General features: G+C 44.8%; 2 protein-coding genes across 4 annotated transcripts; one reads left to right on the top strand and one right to left on the bottom strand.

Annotated features, from left to right (window-relative positions):
- Positions 1 to 3045: 3045 nt before the first annotated feature.
- On the bottom strand, positions 3046 to 11354 carry LOC121710975 (WD repeat-containing protein 20-like). Of its 2 annotated transcripts, none has more exons than XM_042094207.1 (4): positions 11035 to 11354; positions 8073 to 8255; positions 5270 to 6670; positions 3046 to 4351 (listed from the first exon to the last, which is right to left on the bottom strand). In XM_042094207.1, the coding sequence occupies exons 1-4, from the start codon at positions 11296 to 11298 to the stop codon at positions 4298 to 4300; spliced, it is 1902 nt and encodes a 633-aa protein (XP_041950141.1). In that variant the 5' UTR covers positions 11299 to 11354; the 3' UTR covers positions 3046 to 4297. The 2 variants fall into 2 exon arrangements, with proteins under 2 accessions (XP_041950141.1, XP_041950142.1); XM_042094208.1 differs by having other exon boundaries at positions 3047 to 4351; positions 5273 to 6670.
- Positions 10675 to 18807, top strand: LOC121710974 (heat shock protein HSP 90-alpha 1). Of its 2 annotated transcripts, none has more exons than XM_042094205.1 (11): positions 10675 to 10680; positions 14082 to 14228; positions 14415 to 14781; positions 14883 to 15016; positions 15238 to 15537; positions 15638 to 15803; positions 15949 to 16139; positions 16618 to 16765; positions 16946 to 17214; positions 17336 to 17669; positions 18391 to 18807. In XM_042094205.1, the coding sequence occupies exons 2-11, from the start codon at positions 14082 to 14084 to the stop codon at positions 18501 to 18503; spliced, it is 2169 nt and encodes a 722-aa protein (XP_041950139.1). In that variant the 5' UTR covers positions 10675 to 10680; the 3' UTR covers positions 18504 to 18807. The 2 variants fall into 2 exon arrangements, with proteins under 2 accessions (XP_041950139.1, XP_041950138.1); XM_042094204.1 differs by lacking the exon at positions 10675 to 10680 and adding an exon at positions 12847 to 13023.
- Positions 18808 to 18983: the final 176 nt, after the last annotated feature.

Raw genomic sequence — 18983 nt, 5'->3', positions numbered from 1 at the left:
TTACTTAGTGTGCATATCAGAAGTATTCCCTCCACTGAATAAGTTCAATCAGGTCAGCTGAAATTTGGCCTATATTTCAAATACCTGGCATTTCCGATAAAATTATGATAATTCTATGCTTTCTTGCAGTCAAGATAAATCTGATTTTTTTTTTCTAAAAAATCCTCAAAAAGAAATAGATATTCTTGACATCCTGAGAAAATCATATTTTAGGAAAATGTAACTGAAGCTGAAGTCAATTCAGGATCCATCCTGTCTCAACACAAGCAGTTCAGCCACTGTTCCTCCCTAAATCAGTAATGTAGTCTGTAATTTCCAGTGACCCAGCATGTCTGAGGATCCCAGATCAGAAGCACAATACACTAGCCACCAGACAATGCAAGCTTGGTCCAATCAGAGCCATAGAGAGAGAGAGAGAGTTGTGACACTCTTTGATGTCGCCACCACGCGGTCATGTGGTTCATGTATGCCTCAATAGTTCCAAAATACTTGTGCGGTATGACACAGACAGCAGGAGGGCAGGATTTGTTTCCGGATGTTGGAGGGCGGGATCTAGTAACTCATTGGCTACTGACCAAGTGACTGGCAGTTTTTGAAATTTACCGTCTCCATAACCCAGAAACTGGCATGGAAAAGCCCTGCCATCTTATTCCCCGATTTCGAGTGTCACCTGTTTTCTCTGGGTCCAAATCAATGAGCCACAAACTCTCTGGCATCACCTTAAAGATGTTTCTGCAAGTCACTTTGCAACCCAGGTGGGACTTGAACCCACAATCCCCAGCTCCGGAGGCTAATGCTTTATCCATTAGGCCACTGGGCCACACCTCCACACACCATGCTCCTAAGTGTACATACCCTGGCAGAATTTGTGAAAATATGAGTGATCATGCAGAAAATCTTTCTTTTATTTAGGGATAGTGGTCAGGTGTAGTCATTCATTATCACACAATTGTGTGAGCCCTTTTTAAATAATGACGACTCAAATCATGCAAATGGTTCTTTTCAAAATATAACATACCCTTGAATATTTGGCCTGATGATATACACAAAAGTGCATATCTGCACATTTCACCCAGAGCTGCACTGACGTTGCTGGCTATTAAGGGGAAATGGGGGAAGCAAAAGAGCTATCAAAAGATTTGCAAGAAAAAGTACTTGTATAACAGTAACTGTATAAATCAGGAAAAGGATATAAAAAGAAATAAAGATTTGAAAATGTCAGTTGGTAGTGTTCAAAGTCTGATAAAGAGGTTGAAAATAAGTGGTTCGGTTAATGCCAAGCCATGGTCAGGCAGACCGACAAAGATTTAAACACAGTCAAGCTACTTCAGCTGAAATACAGGCTTCACTGCAAGAAAGTGATGCGGCTTTTTCATGATCGACACTCCAACTCTAACCAAAATGGTCTGCACGGTTGGGTTGTCAGAAAAAAATCGTCATTACTGCACTAATGCCACATAATAGCACATACGCAAGCCTCAGAACTTCTGGAACAAAGTCATTTGGAGTGACCAAATTTGATTTTTTTTGTAAAGAAGAATAGCCATCTCTGCCCTCTGAGAAAAAAAAGGTACTCATTCACTATTGCAAAAGACTGCAAGCCGGCTAAAGGGGGCAATACACAGTATTAAGAACTACCGGTAATTGTATGCAAACCTTTGTATGGGGATCATCTCATTATTTTCTTTATTGCTGTTTTATTAATGACTGCACTATTCTGTGATTCCTTATAGTTGTGTGTTTTGCCTAATCTTCTTAAAAGAATGGGACACATTTGACAAAGTCTGCACAACTGTATGTATCTGTGTGTGTCTGTGTCTCTACTGTGGACCATCTGAAGCTGTTGAAAAGAATTACCAAGAGATGACAAGCCTCACGAAATTAAAGGTTAAAAAGCGGTATAAATGCTGCAGGCAGATCCAGATTATAATCTGAGGAATATCTCGTGCCCCAGTAAGGTGTGTAGTGGTCAAGGACATACAGTGCAACCGGAAAGTTCTCAGACCCTTTCAAGTTTTCCACATTTTGCTGTTTCATGTTTAAAATGGATTTAATTCATGTTTTCCCCTCATCAATCTACACACAATACTCCAGGTGCTTTTTGGGAAACTCCCGGCAAAAAATGGCTTCCATCTGTTCACTCTAAAACGGCCTGATTGGTGGAGTGATGCGTTGATGTTTGTCCTATGGACAATTCTCTCAATCTCATGGCTTGGTTTTCACTCTGACATACACCATCAACTGTGAGACTATATAAAGAGATGTGTGCCTCTCTTAATAATGTCCAATGAATTTATTTAGGCACAGGTGGACTCCAATCAAGTTGTAGAAGCATCTCAAGGACCATTGATAGAAGTAGGATGCACCAGAGCTCAATGGCAAATGTCATATCAAAGGGTCTGAATACTTATGTAAATGGAATATTTCAGTCTTTTATTTATTATAAATGTACAAAACACTCCAAATTCCTGCTTTTTTGTGGAGTGTTGGAGTATTGTGTGTGGATTGATGAGGGAAAAAAATTATTGGTAAGCATTGGTAACACACTACTTGACAGTATCGACATAAGAGTAACATGACATGTCATAACACATGAACCCTAGCCCTAACCTCTAACTCTGACTTGTTTATGACACATTCATGACAGTGTCATGTCACTCTTGTCGATACTGTCAAGTAAAGTGTAACCAAATAATTGAATCTATTTTAAGATGAGCCTGAAACATAACAAAATGTGGAAAACCTGAAAGGATCTGAAAACTTCCGGTTGCACTGTATCATAGTGAGAAAGCCAATGACCCTTGGTGATGGAGGGTGAAAAAACATCAGAATCGAATGTCGAACTGGCTGGGGCACCTGCACCGTACGCCGGCAACACGGGTTCGAATCGAATGTCCGTGTGTGTGTGTGTGTGTGTGTGTGTGTGTGTTGCGCCACGGCTGGGGCCGTTCTTCAGTTCTTTTGACGCACTCAAACAGGGGTCCTGCAGTGGATGATCTGTTGGCTCAAACATCCACTTATGTAACTGCAGATGTTGCAGACATTTTTGATTAACTCTTACTGATGTGGATCATTTGTGGTAATGGAAACAAGAAGCATGTACAGTATGTTGAATTGTATTCAAGATTATTTTAATATTATTATATGTGTGTAATCATATACATTCTGCATTAGAAATTTCACTATTTTTGAAGACCTATCTATTATAATAATGATTTCACCCCATAAATCCTTGACTTACAATATGTACATATATAATACAGACCATCTCTTTATCTGACACAATATTAAAATAAATGTTCCATAGGTAGAAAGATTTCTTACATCTATTTATACTTTAAACAACCTTGTCAAGGAGTCCTTTACCACTCCAAAGATTGTAAAGCCTCTCTGCTCTTGCAAACTATTAAGTGCAAACATGATCTCCTTTCATCTTAATAATAATAATTATTATTATAATAATAATAAAAAACTATGATTGCAGGATCCATCTTACAGAGGAAGCTGCCTTCCTATAGTCCCCTAGTGCCAGCACAGTACTCTTTAAGGGACTTCTGCTCCATCCGAGCAACTTTGTGAGACTCACTCACACACACACACACACACACACACAACCGCACACACACACACACACACACTCTCACACACACACACACACACACACCCTCTCTCACACACACTCTCTCACACACACTCTCACACACACACACACACACACACACACACACACACACAGTGCAATAATGCTGGAGGATGCTGTGTGGATGGGTAATTAAATAGGAATTCTCTTTGTCCATTGTCCTTCTCCCAGTCTTCCAGCCTCAGGTATCCCTTATAGAAGAAGACGATGACAACGACGATGATGACGACATAATGAATGAACAAACAAACAAACAAACAAACAAAAACAGAAATGAGAATGGAGTGGTAGTGGCAATAAATGGGGGGGGGTCAGCCAAACTGAGAGGAAGGTTTTTAAAACAGAACTTAAAAAAAAGGGTGAGATTCCCCTCTTTCTCTTATCCACAGAACATTGCAGGACTTCCAGGGGCCCTTTCACACATCCACACGGGCCCCGGCATGCTTGCCAACAGTGCCCTCTTCTCCAGCACTGGCTCTGCCCACTCTGCCCTGATGCAGCCGCCTGGCTCTCACTCCGACTCTCGTCCTGGGCAGTGGCCAGCAGAGGAGGATTCTCACCCCAGCATCCGTGGGCCCCTGCTGGGCCAGGTCCGTCTGACGCGCCCCCTGCACTGTGGAGCTCCGCTCAGCTAAGCAGCACAGCGCCCCCTGCAGCCTACACCACCGTCCCGCTCGGAGAGCTGCCGGGGTTCTGGGACGACAGAAGGCCCTGTGTGCGAAAAGAGAAGAGAAGGGGGAAAATAACGGTCAGCAAATGGACTCGTGATAGAGCCACTACAGAGCCAACTTCTCCTGCACTGCAGCTGCCGCTCCCTTTCAAAGATAATGAACGAGTCATAATGAATGAGTCATCAGACGTTAGCGTACATTTCCAGGACCATTTATAAAATGCATTCTCCAACAGAGGAAAGAAGGTGTGCACCAGATTTAGTAACTAGCTAATTTCCCATCTGCAGTCACTACTGCTAGTGATTCCTTTTGTTGCTCATGGTGCTAGTTGAACTAGACACTATTGATGTAAATCACTTTGCATTTACATGTTGAAAAATCCTACATAAAAAAAAAAAGTGTATTGTTTACCAGGGTCGTGCAAAATTCGAATTGCAATTCTGCTTCCTGTTTGCTACCTCAATTGAAATGCGAGTGAAATTCAAAAATTTAATTGGAATTTAAGAGCCAGTTTCAATTCAATTCTGGAATTTTGCACAAGCCTGTTGTTTGCATCATTGTCGGTGACCTCTGACAAATGGATTATTAATGATCTGATGGGATGACCCACTTATCCTTTCTAATAAGTAGTTTTCATATTCCCAGAGGGAATAACTGTGCTGGTATGGTCTCGGAATATGGGGCTGTGAGGTCAAATACGATCACCACTCAGAGCTTGACCTAGGCTGGCACCAGGTGGCTTCAGCAGCAGCCTGGGTAGTGTAGTCCCCTCAAAGGAATTCAATAATTATGAAATGTCTGCCTGGGTTTGGGACAGGAATTGCTCCAGCAGGTGACAGAATTATGTCTAGACTACTTCATCATGTCATGTTAAACATTGGTTTGCGCAGAATTTGTGGAAAGCAAAATGAAAACACACACACAGGTTTTAGACAACCCTATGTGGGGCGCTCCTTACCACCTTGCCGGGCCTTGCCCACGTGCAGATGAATCCCTCCTGGCAGGCGGTGACCAGACAGTCGTCCAGGAAGATGAGCACGGTGAGCCTCTCGTGGGCGATCTTCTTGCACACCAGCGGCTCCAGCACAGGCACCTCCTCCATGTGCGGGCACAGGGTGGTGCCCAGAGTCCTGCCCGGCCCTGCCGAGCCCGTGGCCGAGCGCGAGCCGCTCAGCTGGTTGAGCTTGTCGTTGCTCTTGCTGCCGACGTAGCCCACGCTGTGGTTCCTGCGGTGCTCCTTCTCGTGGTGGCGCTCCTTGCGCGAGTCGTGCGCCAGCGTGAGCGTGGCGAACTTGTGCACGCCCGTGGCGATCAGCGCGCTCTCCATGATGCTGCTGGCCTTGGGGTGGCTGTTGGGGGTGCTGCCCCCTGGCGGCGCCGTGGAGTGCGGCAGGCTGTTGGAGCGCGGCAGCGAGCCGCCGGACAGACAGTTCGTCTGCGGGTGGGACAGCACGGGCGTCTTGTCTCCGCCACCGTTGGTGCCCGCCGTGCTGTTGGCGTTCGGGGTGGCGTTAGTAGTGGTGGTGGCGTTAGTGGTGGTGGTGGCGTTCATGACGTTGGTGTGAGTCCGAGTGCGGGACAGGGGCAGGTGGGGGAACAGGATGTCCTCGGTGAGGTCCCAGAGACACAGCTGGGTGTCCTGCCCCACCGAGCCGAAGCGGTAGGAGACGCTCATGGCGCAGCCGTCCGTGGAGTTGCACTTGGAGAGGCGCGACTGGGCGCTGTTGGCGCGCTCGCGCCCGAAGTCCGCCGCCGCCGCCGCAGGGGCGGGCGTCTCCTGGAAGTCGTCGTCGCTGCCGCTGAACTCGGCCGGCGCGTCGCCATCCACGCCCACGATGGTGGTGGTGCACGGGTCGAACGCCACCACGCTGACCCACGACTTGTGGCCGTGGCCGCGCGCGATGACCCGCCGCTCGCCGAACGACCACACCGTCACCAGATCGTCCTCGCCGCCCGCCACCACGTACCGCCCGTCGGGGCTCCAGCACACGCACAGCAGGCCGCCGAAGTAGCTCTTCATGGCGCCGTGCAGCTCGCCGCTGTCGAAGCCCAACACGCGCAGGTAGCCGTCCTGGCTGGCGCACGCCACGTGCCGGCCGTCCGGCGAGAAGGCGAACTCGTTGAGCGTGCCCTGGCCCACCGTCCAGCGGCGCAGCGGGTTGCGCGCCTGCTTGCTCTTGCAGGTGTGCACGGCAAAGCCGTCGCCCTGCCGCAGCAGCTGGTAGTGCGGCGGCGCCGAGACGCAGCTGTGCTCCACGTTGTACAGGTACAGGCTGCCGCTGGCGTGCGACACCAGGAAGAGGCTCTCCGAGCCCGGCACCCACCGCACGCACGTCACCCGAGACTTGTCGATCAGCCTCTGGGGGAGGGGGAGGGGGGAGAGGAAACGGGTTAGGCAGGCAGACAGATGCATGCACATTACACAGAACCCATCAATCAGCCTCTGCGGAAGGGAGAGACACAGACACACACACAGACACAGACACAGACACACACTATGCTACTGTGACATGTATGGGGCAGGAAGGCAGCACACATGAGCTTCAGTGAATCTCTGCTAAAGCCACTCAGTGGACAGGACAGTACTGGCACAGAGAGCAGGTCAAACAAAAAAGAGAGAGAGAGAGAGAGAGACACACACACACACACACACACACACACACACACACACACACACACACACACACACACACACACACACACACACACACACGGACACACACACAAACACACACACGCCATCATCAGTGAATGACTGCTACTGTGACCAGTACTGGTCTGTGACCAGGTCCACAACAGCCTTCTCTCAGATAGGACACAGTGAGCTGATGACAAGCGAGAGAGCTGTTATTCTTCCTCACTGCTGCCTCCAGCCCAGTAGAGACACTGACAAGCAGCACTCACATCACTGACAGCTTTAAGAGTCACTCCATCCAGCACAGACAGACAGACACACAAGTCCCACCGCTGAAACCTTTTAAGATTCACTCTTCCCAGCAGAGACAGACACACGCCACTGAAACCTTTTAAGAGTCAGTCTGCCCAGCAGAGACCGACACCAAGTTAAAGATTTAACTGACTCAAACTTGTCATCTGTGCACTGGAGGAATGACTTTTGATTCCGACAGCTGCTTTGTGGGAGGCTAAGTTCTGCTGAATGGTTCAGTCATGCAACCCGAGACGAGCACTTGATTCATTCATTATTCACACATAGCAGAAGACCAATCTACTACACCATAATGGTCTGCTGACAACACCTGAGCCCAGCTCACCTGTCGAGGGTAAGTGAGGCCATGCTAGTGTCCCCCACTGGAGAGCTTGTACGATAGTGTGCTGTTTTAAAGATTTATTTATGGGCTATTTATTTATTTTTGGGCCTTTGATAGGACGAGGACGCTGGAGAGTGGATGGGACAAGACTGAGAGAGAGGGAGTGGGGAGTGGGATCGAGAAATGACCTCAAAAATGACCTCACAAATGACATCAGGCCAGATTGGAACCGGAGTTCTTGTGGGCACTGCCTGCTACTGCTTGCACTATACTGCTGATTGCTGATGAACTATACTTCAATATTATTAACTAAAAAAAAACACAAGTAGTAGACTAAACAGATTTTCACCCCACCCTAAAGAGTACTGATTTAACAAAGCTTTATACAACTAATGTGTAGAAATGGGGAAGGATGTGCATGTATGAAACAGGGAGTGAGAATGTGTCTCTGTCCTGCCCCATGAGTGTGTGTGTGTGTGTGTGCAGACAGACCTCCTCGTTGAACAGCTTGCTGGTCTCCTTCTTGATGGGGTCGATGAGCTGCACCTGTCCGGCGGAGAAGCCCACCAGCAGGGAGACGCTCTCGGCCGTTGCCGACAGCGGGTTGAAGTCATGACACGTGGGCTGCGTTCCCTTATATATCCGCTTGTCTATGGGCTTGCTCAGGTCGGCAGCCTGACACACACACACACACACACACACACACACACACACACACACACACACATAATAACATATATGTATATGTTTACTGTCTGTAAAGCAGCTTTTATTTATCATGCATGCATGTATTAAAACACATGCACACACACACTCTTACACAAATAATTGATGATAAAAGAGAAATGGTCTAAATAAAGCAACCTTGTCCTTTCCATCTCTTTCTCTGCCAAAGAGTTCATGTTGGGCCATATAAATAATAAATGCAGTGCGCTTTGGAAACAACACGAAGACAATTTTCAAACATTCTGAACTACCCAACCAACCAACCATTTAGGCATAAGCAAGCCACTTTAGCGTGAGCACACGCATGCAGTACGCAATATGGATTGAAGACAATTTGTCGTGACAGGTGACAAACTCAATATTCATCGGTGTCTTGATCGGAAGACTTTACCATATGGGAGTGCAAACGAGACGGGTCAAAAGCCCTCGTCGGCTAGCTTACAGACAGCCATTCTCAATTCGCCTTAGTCAGACTCAGAGCAAAGCAGAGTGTCACGGTTGCCCGTCATCATGACAGACTGCCCAGGGGGCTGCAGAAACTGGCATAGCGGCAGAGGCTAGGCGAACATTTTGGCTCTGACCAAGGCTCCAGTTTCGCTGGCTCACAGCTGACGATAATGCAATGTGAAAAAGCATCATTAGCACAGGAGAGGGGCCTCGGAGGGGCATGTGGGTTAGCATGCAGTATGCTTGCCTACCAGCAGGTGGCTCACACAACCCACATATGTGGAGAAACTTCTTCAGTTGTCTCAGACTTTAGGGGTCTCTAAGGAACAATAGCAGAAGAACTATGCATCTCTAGAGCAAACAGGAAAAAGTAACACATACCCACAAGCAGGTCTATGTGCATTATATATAGTAATGATGACGGCTGTTCATTAAAAGGTAGGGTAAGCGATTTCTGACACACAAAATTTTTCGTAACATTCAGCGAATATCTCCTCATGATCCTCTAACTCCATTCTCTGAGTACACTGTAAAAAAAGTCTTCTTACACAGCCCTGGCTCCATGATCTGGAAACAAACAACGTGGGGGCAGCCTGTCCCTCGAACAATAACAAAACATTGTGTGTTTCTCGGGGAGCACTGAAGGCAGGGGTGAGCTACTTCTCTGGTGAGTTTTGTTTGATCTTTGGTTCAAATACAAGGCAAGTTGCTTTGGACAAAAGCTTCTGCAAGAAACATAAACATAAACAAACACAATGTCATCCAGCATCACTTACCCTACTTGGAAACTTGCTTGGAAAACCTGCACTGACACATTGCACTATGCTTGATTCTACCATCAGATTGCATCACATTCTTCAGCTTTGAAGTTCTAAATGCAAAATGATGGTTTTCTCATATGTGCAGAGTGACTCGGTGTGAAGTGAAAGACAACCTGCCAAACAACAGGGCTACATGACAACCTTCCTAAATCATCTATCAGGACATTTACCAATCACTCCCTCAAGGTTTAAATGACAGTGTTCAGGCTATCATGAAGAGCATCGTGAAGGGTATCATGAAGAGATGTGAAATGTTGCAAAGGAAGCTTATCCCATATCCATGGTCCCAAGCAGAGTGATGCATCATGGGGTCACAGCATTGCACTGTGTCAATAGGCTACCAAATTCATCTGATAGCATAACCACTCAAGCCACTGATAACACACAACACACGCATATGCAACAGGTGACAGCAAGACCTCTTAGATAACAGTTTTCACAATATCTGCCTGTTTGTCCGTGCATCATGTTGATGACATGGACACTGACAAAGATGTTTGAATATAAAGTTTGGCCACCCACCACAGGTCAATTTATACATTGAAAAGGACAGCAAACAATCCTATCATAATTACTGACGAGTCTGCAGTTTCAACCAAACATTTCAGATGCCAAGGTGGACGAATTATCTGGACTGTGACATGAAGCGGAATAGATCAACACAGCAAGTCTTACATTGCATTTAGTTAATAACTAGCCCGAAAATGAATTACTGCTGGTTGTGATGTATTTGAAAGATTTCCATGATGGGTATAATTAATAAATCTTTATTATATAGCGCTGGAAAATTAAGCCTGTTCTTTGACGAATCAATTTGTTGACATGTAGACCTTGGACGGAAGTAACAGTCATTTTTTGCACAGTCAGCATCAACTCAACTACCCTCGCCCTTTTCACTGATGCTTTCGCTGCTGCGTTTCTTTAGCACTGACAGCACATTCTAATCTGCGTATATGTCTAGCTAAAACCTCTCACACGAGGTTTAACACTTCGACTTTTCATTCTGATCGTTGCATGGACATATACAGCCAGTACATAAATCAAAACACCGTAAAGCCTGTGGTAAACATTGTGAAGCGAAGTCAGAGGTACCGCGAGCAGCCAAGGTTAAAACCACAGACCCAGGGGCAAGCGAGAGGAGATAACATTGACAGAGTGCTTAAGGTGCAACCCACAGGTGGGTAAGAGACAACCCGTCAGCAAAATTACATAATGCTAGACTGTCAAACGGTGTTCATTAAACTGTCTTGCTGAAGTTGGGACAGGGCAGCTAACGTTAGCATTATCGCTGTTCTTTTAGCAAGGTGAAATCACAATAAACTAGGCATGATTGCTTCACTTTGAAACGCACAGTTCATATGGCAAATCTGCCCAAGACTTTTACAGAGAAGACAAACAAACTTTGAACACAGAGGTGCCATGACATTGCATACGGATATGTGTGATGTCATTAGGTTTACCTTTCTCACGCCTTTGTAAATATAAAAGTAGAGTTCCCGGCCCACATTGAAACAGATTCTGTCGCCGTTACCGGACTGGTCGTTGACGTTCACGAAAGAGACTTTGACCGGGTTGGAGCCCTGTGAATTAAAAGGCACTCTGTTGGGACGGCTGTATTCGGAGTGCGTGAGGAGTTTATAGACGCCTTCCCGAGTGGTGAATTGAGTTTTAATTTCGTTCATCTCCTTCCCTCCTCCCTCCACCGCCATCTTGGAAATTTGCATTCATCCTGTCTGGAGCCCGGATCTTACTAACTGCGCTTGCGCATTATGCTCAGGTCGGAAAGATCGAGAGATCACATGTGGAGTGCCCGGAACTTTGAAAGGGGGGTGGTTGTATCCATATGGTTGCATCCTTTAGGCCTACTTTACGGCGGTTGCAGTTTAGGATGTTTGTAAATTGATAGGGTTCCCATCTTCTGTGGAGATGGCCTTGGTGGTTGATGGAAATGGATGGGCGATGGAAATAGACCTATTGTCAATAGATCTATTTCCATCGCCCATCCATACACTCCTATGGGAGATAGCCCTATATTGTAGATCTGATCTGTGACAAATAAGTATAGATAGATAGATAGATAGGCTACTTTATTGATCCCCACGGGGGAATTCAAGGTCTCAGTAGCATACAGACATCACACACAACATGCACTTACAGCAGAAAAAGTCATATAAGTATAGCCTAAATGTAAAAAAAAACACCACTGAACAATAAAGACAAGATAAAAAAAATACTAAATATACTAAATAAAACTAAATCAAATATCCACATAGTGTGCTTAAGGATGATTAAGCATGAGACGCTTGCAGTGACAGGGCAGGGACTGAGCCTGTGATTCTGTATGCATGTACTCTATGAGAGTGAGTGTCATGGTAATGGTGCAAATAAGTAAGTCCAACAGTGCAACAGTGCAAGAATAAAGTCTAGAGACCAGCATAAAATAGGGACATATAAGAGAATAATGTAGACAAAGTAATATAAAAAACTATATCAGTGCAAGAATAGGTTGAAGTAATAGGGTTACAGCCATTGGTCAAGTATTTAAGTATTAATATTAAGTACGCCCACAATCCAGGCTGTGGGAGGGAGGGAGGGTATGCATAAGTCAACTGGTAGCATCCTAGGCAATGACCAAACAAATTCCTCCGATTGTTCAGACTCAGTAGCCTAGCCTAAACTTCTAGATGACAGTAGAAGATTCTAGGGTTTGTCTGGCAAGGGTACTCACACCTCATTAATCAGGGCTGCATCCTCTGACCCCTGGCGGTATTCCATAGGCCTATTGTTGAGACAAGCACTTGAGCACCCAATTTGTGACGAATGCTCAAGAAACAAGGGGTCATCATGAAATGTAATGTTGAACTAATCTTTTACAATTAATTAACTGTCATGTTGTTTGTGATTTGTGATTTGAATAAAATTATCCATGAAAAACACATGGAATTTGTCATGACTTTCATGGCCTGAAAGAAAATGGCAGTCAAACATTGCTGATACCTAACACAGAAACGTATCTGTCTTTGAGGCCTACTGGTCTGGTCTGTGTTTCTCTGTGAGGTGCCGTTAAGCAGTTGGTCCTGCTCACAACCAGCCGTGATGCTGATAGACGTAAGTGGCCATGCTATCCGGAAGGTTCCTTCCTTGAGTGACAGGCACCCTCTGTGATCTCACACCCCTACAAGGACAGATGCGGGCTGTGGCATTGGACACCCCGGCGGCCCCACCGCACCAGCTCTCTAGAAACTCCCCCCATAGTGTAGAGAACAGTCTTTCTGGAACCTTCTGAATGGACGCCTTTGAGACCAGCAGGCCCCAAAGTATAAAAAGAGAGGAGCCGGTTGGTGTCTTTGCAGAACGAGTGACCGACTGTCCACCAGAACACTAAGGACTATCCTCAGCAGAGCCTAGAGTCGGAGGCTTTTCTCAAGTGATTCATTCCAACTGAAAAGGTAAGCTTCATGTTTTCTCTATGGCTTACAGTGGTAAAATAAACCATATTATTATACATATTTTATTGAATAAATGTTTTAACCAAACATGGTTAAAACATTGAAATGATAAATACAAGATTGTGATTTTAATAGAATCTGTTTTGGGATTGCAACACAATTAACTGTAATAAATAGTAGTAATAGTAGTAGTATTACTAATCGTAATTAATAATCTAATCTAGTCTACTGGAAAGCTCAATGTATTTGATTTATATTGTGTTTTTGCACCAAAGAGAAGTAGGATTAAGCAACTTTATAAAATGCTTCAACTTCTGCTTGGAGCACATGGCTGACACTGGAACTCAAAGTCACAGATACAGCGTGCTGCGGGGCAGGGGGCTGTTTGACTCAAATCAACAGTTGATAAACTACACAAGCTATTACATTTTGTTAGAGATTATTTATATTTTCAAACCATTATAAAGTACAGATCTACAATTAATGGAGGTCATTGTCACATATGGCCGACTGCATGCATACAGGAGAAGTCTGAGGTTTTCATAAACAAAACAAACATTAAATCTGCAGTTTAATCCTCAACATTTGACTGAATATGTTAAATCATGCCGAAAACCTAAACGTAAAGATGTATGAAATGCCTGAATGGGAGCCATGTGTAGCAGCCACATGATTTCCCTGCCTCCATCTTCAAAGAGTGTGGCTTGATTGGCATGTGAGTGACATGGCAGCTGGTCTCACAGCAAGGCTGGAGAAATGGTGTCAGCTGTCTCCAGCTGCAGGCGTCTTTCTCTGTCAAGTCAACCATTTGGTCCACTCGACTGAGACATTCTTAGTCAGCAATGCCCTTGTTACTACGGTTAATGCATGTTATGCTGCAAGAATGGTATTTACTCACTGGGTTAATTTCCAATTTGGCAATACCACCCCCAACTCGCGTGCAGAAGGGTAAGGGTAGCTAGTAATGAGACATTGAAGTGATTATGAGGTTTTCAACTGAGGTAGGCAGGTCAGCATGCATTTGCTAACACCTGTCGCTAATGTGTGTGTTTACACAGATGCCAGAGGCCCAGAACATCATGGCAGAGGAGGTGGAAACCTTTGCCTTCCAGGCAGAGATTGCCCAGCTGATGTCCCTGATCATCAACACTTTCTACTCCAACAAAGAAATCTTCCTCAGGGAGTTAATCTCCAACTCCTCAGATGTGAGTACACACACAATAATGCATTCTAATGCACTCTAATGTGCATCATTTTACTTTTCAACTTAAATTATATAAATTTGTTTGTGCCAAACAAAACAAAACAACTGACAATTACTATTGTTACATTTTATTACTTTAAGGGAGCTGTTTTAAATGCGGTTTTCTGTGGCCTTCTCTGTTTTGCAGGCCTTGGACAAGATCAGATACGAAAGCTTGACAGACCCCAGCAAACTTGAATCATGCAAGGATCTGAAAATTGACGTCATCCCTGATCAGCATGCAAAGACCCTCACCCTCATCGACACTGGCATCGGCATGACCAAGGCCGACCTCATCAACAACCTGGGTACCATCGCCAAGTCTGGCACCAAGGCCTTCATGGAGGCTCTGCAGGCTGGAGCCGACATCTCCATGATCGGGCAGTTTGGTGTGGGTTTCTACTCCGCTTACCTGGTGGCAGAGAGGGTGACGGTCATCACCAAACACAACGACGACGAGCAGTACATTTGGGAATCTGCTGCTGGTGGCTCTTTCACAGTGAAGACAGATCCTGGTGAGTCACATTATTTTCTATTTCTTTCAGTCAGTTCAACATGCCTGCGCTTTTTGTCCTGTCATTTCGGCAGTGTAGTTCAACCCTGTGTGTCCTTACAGGTGAGTCCATTGGCCGTGGCACCAAAGTCATTCTTCACCTGAAAGAGGACCAGACAGAATACACTGAGGAGAAACGTGTCAAGGAGATTGTGAAGAAGCACTCCCAGTTCATTGGCTACCCAATCACTCTCTATGTAAGTTCTAGATCAATAAGGCTTTGCTGTATCCTGTGAGGAACCGTTACTGTGTAACCTGTGATATTTTTAAGGGCCTACTTCCTTGAATTAATGCTTTTCATTACTAAGCATTTTCAATAAAAATGTAAAGATAAAACAACTGAAAAGATTAAGATATGAGTATTTTCTATATTGTTCAAAATGTTTATGATTACGTTATTATATGTTTTGTGATACAGATTGAGAAAACGAGAGAGAAAGAGGTTGACCTTGAGGAAGGCGAGAAGATTGAGGAGGTGGACGCAGCAGAGGACAAAGACAAGCCTCAGATTGAGGACATCGGAGCTGATGAAGACGAGGACACCAAGGAAAGCAAGAACAAGAGGATGAAGAAGGTGAAGGAGAAGTACACCGATGTCCAAGAGCTCAACAAGACCAAACCCATCTGGACTCGTAACCCAGACGACATCAGCGTCGATGAGTACGGAGAGTTCTACAAAAGTCTGACCAACGACTGGGAGGACCACCTGGCTGTCAAGGTGAGAGTACTCCTGGAATTGTGACTATAAGTGTTGTCGTGATGCGTTATGCATCTGTTTACTAGTTGTATTAACTGTATTATTTTTTGTATGTCCACAGCACTTCTCAGTGGAAGGACAGCTGGAGTTCAGGGCCCTGCTCTTTGCACCTAGAAGAGCTGCCTTTGACCTCTTTGAGAACAAGAAAAAGAAGAACAACATCAAGCTCTATGTACGCAGAGTTTTCATCATGGATAACTGTGACGAGCTGATTCCAGAGTATCTGAGTGAGTTCCTGTTTGTCACTTTCTCCCTTGTTTCAATGTTGTTACTCATAATCTTATGGCCTGAATGACCCCTTCCTCTGATAATCAATCAATTAAACATTACTGTATTCTATTCTAATTCTATTATTTTATTTTCTACTGACAGACTTCATCAAAGGTGTGGTGGACTCTGAGGATCTTCCCCTGAACATCTCCAGGGAGATGCTTCAGCAGAGCAAGATCCTGAAGGTCATCCGCAAGAACCTGGTCAAGAAGTGCCTGGACCTCTTCACCGAAATCTCTGAGGACAAGGAAAACTACAAGAAGTTCTACGAGCAGTTCTCCAAGAACATCAAGGTGGGTAATTAGCAAAGATATGTATAATGTTTGTTACACTTCCAAGAAATCATTTAGCAGACACCTTTATACACAGTGACTTAAAAGATATGCAGGCATACGATTTCTTCCATTATGAATAAATTATGTCAATAAAAAGAGGGGTTGTCCAAATCACTAAACCACAAAACATGGAATTACACAAATTACTCATGTTTTGTGGTTTAGTCATGTTACAAGTCTAACAAGTAAAACAAGACAAAAATCCACTGCTGTAGCAAAATGTGTTCAATGTAATATAACACTGTTTTTAGAGAGAAACATGACTACATGAATGCTACATGTGAAATGTGCAACCAATCTTACAAGTAAATCCAATGTGTTATTTTCTTTCAGTGACAGTGTTTTTCACAGCTTAGTGCTTTGCTCTGCCAGATGGGCAACAGAACCACTCCTGGATCATCTATTCATGTCTTCTTGCCCTTTTTCTCTTCTACAGCTGGGTATCCACGAGGACTCACAGAACAGGAAGAAGCTGTCAGACATGCTGCGCTACTTCACCTCGAACTCTGCTGATGAGATGGTGTCCCTCAAGGACTACGTCTCACGCATGAAGGAAAACCAGAAGCACATTTACTACATTACTGGTGATAATCCTTGTTTAAATGCCATTATACTATAAAGTATACCAAAATATAATATTATGTGTCCTAGCTTTTACGTCTATTAAATCCCAATACCATTGTAGATATCCTATTTCATTCAAACAGGAGGTTGACACAATCTTAAAACTTAATTTATTCCATATACTTGTGTGCATATTCTAGGTGAGACCAAGGAACAGGTGGCCAACTCGGCCTTTGTGGAGCGCCTGCGTAAAGCTGGCCTGGAGGTCATCTACATGATTGAGCCCATTGATGAATACTGCGTCCAGCAGCTGAAGGAGTATGATGGCAAGAACCTGGTGTCTGTGACCAAGGAGGGCCTGGAGCTGCCCGAGGACGATGAGGAGAAGAAGAAACAGGACGAGCTGAAGACCAAATTTGAGAACCTGTGCAAGATCATGAAAGACATCCTGGATAAAAAAATCGAGAAGGTACATAATATGAAAAGCATATCTGAACTAGATAGTCTGCTGCTTGAATTTCTATACATATTAGCTTATGACCACACAGTAACATATTACATAGCACAGCTAACCTTTCTCATTCATTCAGGTTTCTGTGTCCAACCGTCTGGTGTCCTCCCCCTGCTGCATTGTGACCAGCACGTACGGCTGGACAGCCAACATGGAGAGGATCATGAAGTCTCAGGCCCTGAGAGACAACGCCACCATGGGCTACATGACAGCTAAGAAGCACCTGGAGATCAACCCCATGCATCCCATCGTCGAGACCCTCCGGGTGAAGGCCGAGGCCGACAAGAACGACAAAGCAGTAAAGGACCTGGTGATCCTGCTGTTCGAAACAGCCCTGCTCTCCTCCGGTTTCACACTGGAGGACCCTCAGACACATGCAAACCGCATCTACAGGATGATCAAGCTTGGTCTTGGTGAGTGTCTCTCATGTCTCCTATAGGCCTTATGCACGAAAGGCTCTTCAGGTAGCTCATTTGTTTCCAGTGGAGCCAGGTGTGTTTGAACCTGCCACTATTATTAATGTAATTAACCCGGTTGGTTGTTGCACCTAGTGAATCACCACGTCAGGGGCGTCAGACTGGGGGTAAAACTACTGATTATAGGGGTCCAAGGGGAGAGAGGGCCCTTGAAAAGTCTGGAATATATTTCACTTTACCTGGGTTGAGGAACATGGGGGGTGGGGGCCCACCAGGACTGCCTATGCAGGGGCCCAGGGTCTTGTGCTATGCTCCTGCACCATGTTACAATGTAAAAGGATTTATGCATGTTTTAAAATTGTTATTATTGGGCAAACAATATTTTCATTGTTGGAGTGAACATGAAAGGAGCAGAATATGCCGTTAAAACACAGATAATGCTCCACTGGAAACAAATGAGCTGCCTGAGTGAGTCTTTCTTGCATCTGATTTAACTGGTTTGAAGTGGCAGTCAGTGGGTAGTCTATGGTGAGTTCTGAAGGAGCAAGAGATTGCTATCATGGCGCAGGACATGCGTGAGTCTGAAACAAATGTTGAGCTAGTGCTGAATGGTTCTCAAAGAAACTAAATGAACTGCGTCACTCAGAGTTTCCTGACTCAACTGGTCATTTGTCATTTTGCATCACTACATTTATGTATCTCTGTCTTTGTTGTCCAGGTATTGATGATGACGAAGCCATTGGTGATGACTTGCCTCAGGCAAGCGAGGAAGACATGCCTGTTCTGGAGGGTGATGACGAGGACACCTCCAGAATGGAGGAAGTTGACTAAGACAATTGTGAATGGCTTTTTTTTTTTCAATTGTGAATTATTTTTTATTTATTTTTTTAAGGTTTGCTTTGGCAAGCACAATGTACGTATATTTCACAGGACTGTCATTACGTATTTTTTGTCCAAATAGAATTTAGGTAGCTATTCATCATTAAGGCATACGCCTACCATATAATCTGAGGTCCACTTAACATGATTTGTTTTTCTTTTATTTTCATGTTTTTTTTTACATATCATGTTTCGTAATTCATGTTTTTTATCAAAGAAACTGAGATTTATAATAAAGTATATGCTCTGCATTGTATATTAGCCTACTGGTTTTCATGAAAGTGCACTGATCACATTGATTTAACCAGAATATTCTTTAAACCACGTGGGTGCATGAAAAAGCAAGTTTATAGAGGCGGTTACAAAACTATGTGAAGACACACCCCCTACAAAATCCTTCAATGCTGTTAGATAGGGAAAGGCGTGGTTGCA

The sequence above is a fragment of the Alosa sapidissima genome, chromosome 6, assembly GCF_018492685.1.
Source record: "Alosa sapidissima isolate fAloSap1 chromosome 6, fAloSap1.pri, whole genome shotgun sequence".
Taxonomy (NCBI): domain Eukaryota; kingdom Metazoa; phylum Chordata; class Actinopteri; order Clupeiformes; family Clupeidae; genus Alosa; species Alosa sapidissima.
Note: the sequence above shows the minus strand (reverse complement) of the source record. Positions and strands in the feature narration are given on the sequence as shown.

What these genes read in the sequence shown, in the direction of transcription:
- LOC121710975 (XM_042094207.1), bottom strand. Translation starts at nt 11,298, where the DNA reads ATGCAAATTTCCAAGATGGCGGTGGAGGGAGGAGGGAAGGAGATGAAC. An exon ending in GCAAGCTGTTCAACGAGGAG is followed by an intron (nt 6,671 to 8,072) that starts GTCTGTCTGCAC and finishes CCCCTCCCCCAG; the next exon opens with AGGCTGATCGACAAGTCTCG. An exon ending in GGGCAAGGCCCGGCAAGGTG is followed by an intron (nt 4,352 to 5,269) that starts GTAAGGAGCGCC and finishes TTTCGCACACAG; the next exon opens with GGCCTTCTGTCGTCCCAGAA.
- LOC121710974 (XM_042094205.1), top strand. Translation starts at nt 14,082, where the DNA reads ATGCCAGAGGCCCAGAACATCATGGCAGAGGAGGTGGAAACCTTTGCC. An exon ending in CACAGTGAAGACAGATCCTG is followed by an intron (nt 14,782 to 14,882) that starts GTGAGTCACATT and finishes GTGTCCTTACAG; the next exon opens with GTGAGTCCATTGGCCGTGGC. An exon ending in GCACATTTACTACATTACTG is followed by an intron (nt 16,766 to 16,945) that starts GTGATAATCCTT and finishes TGCATATTCTAG; the next exon opens with GTGAGACCAAGGAACAGGTG.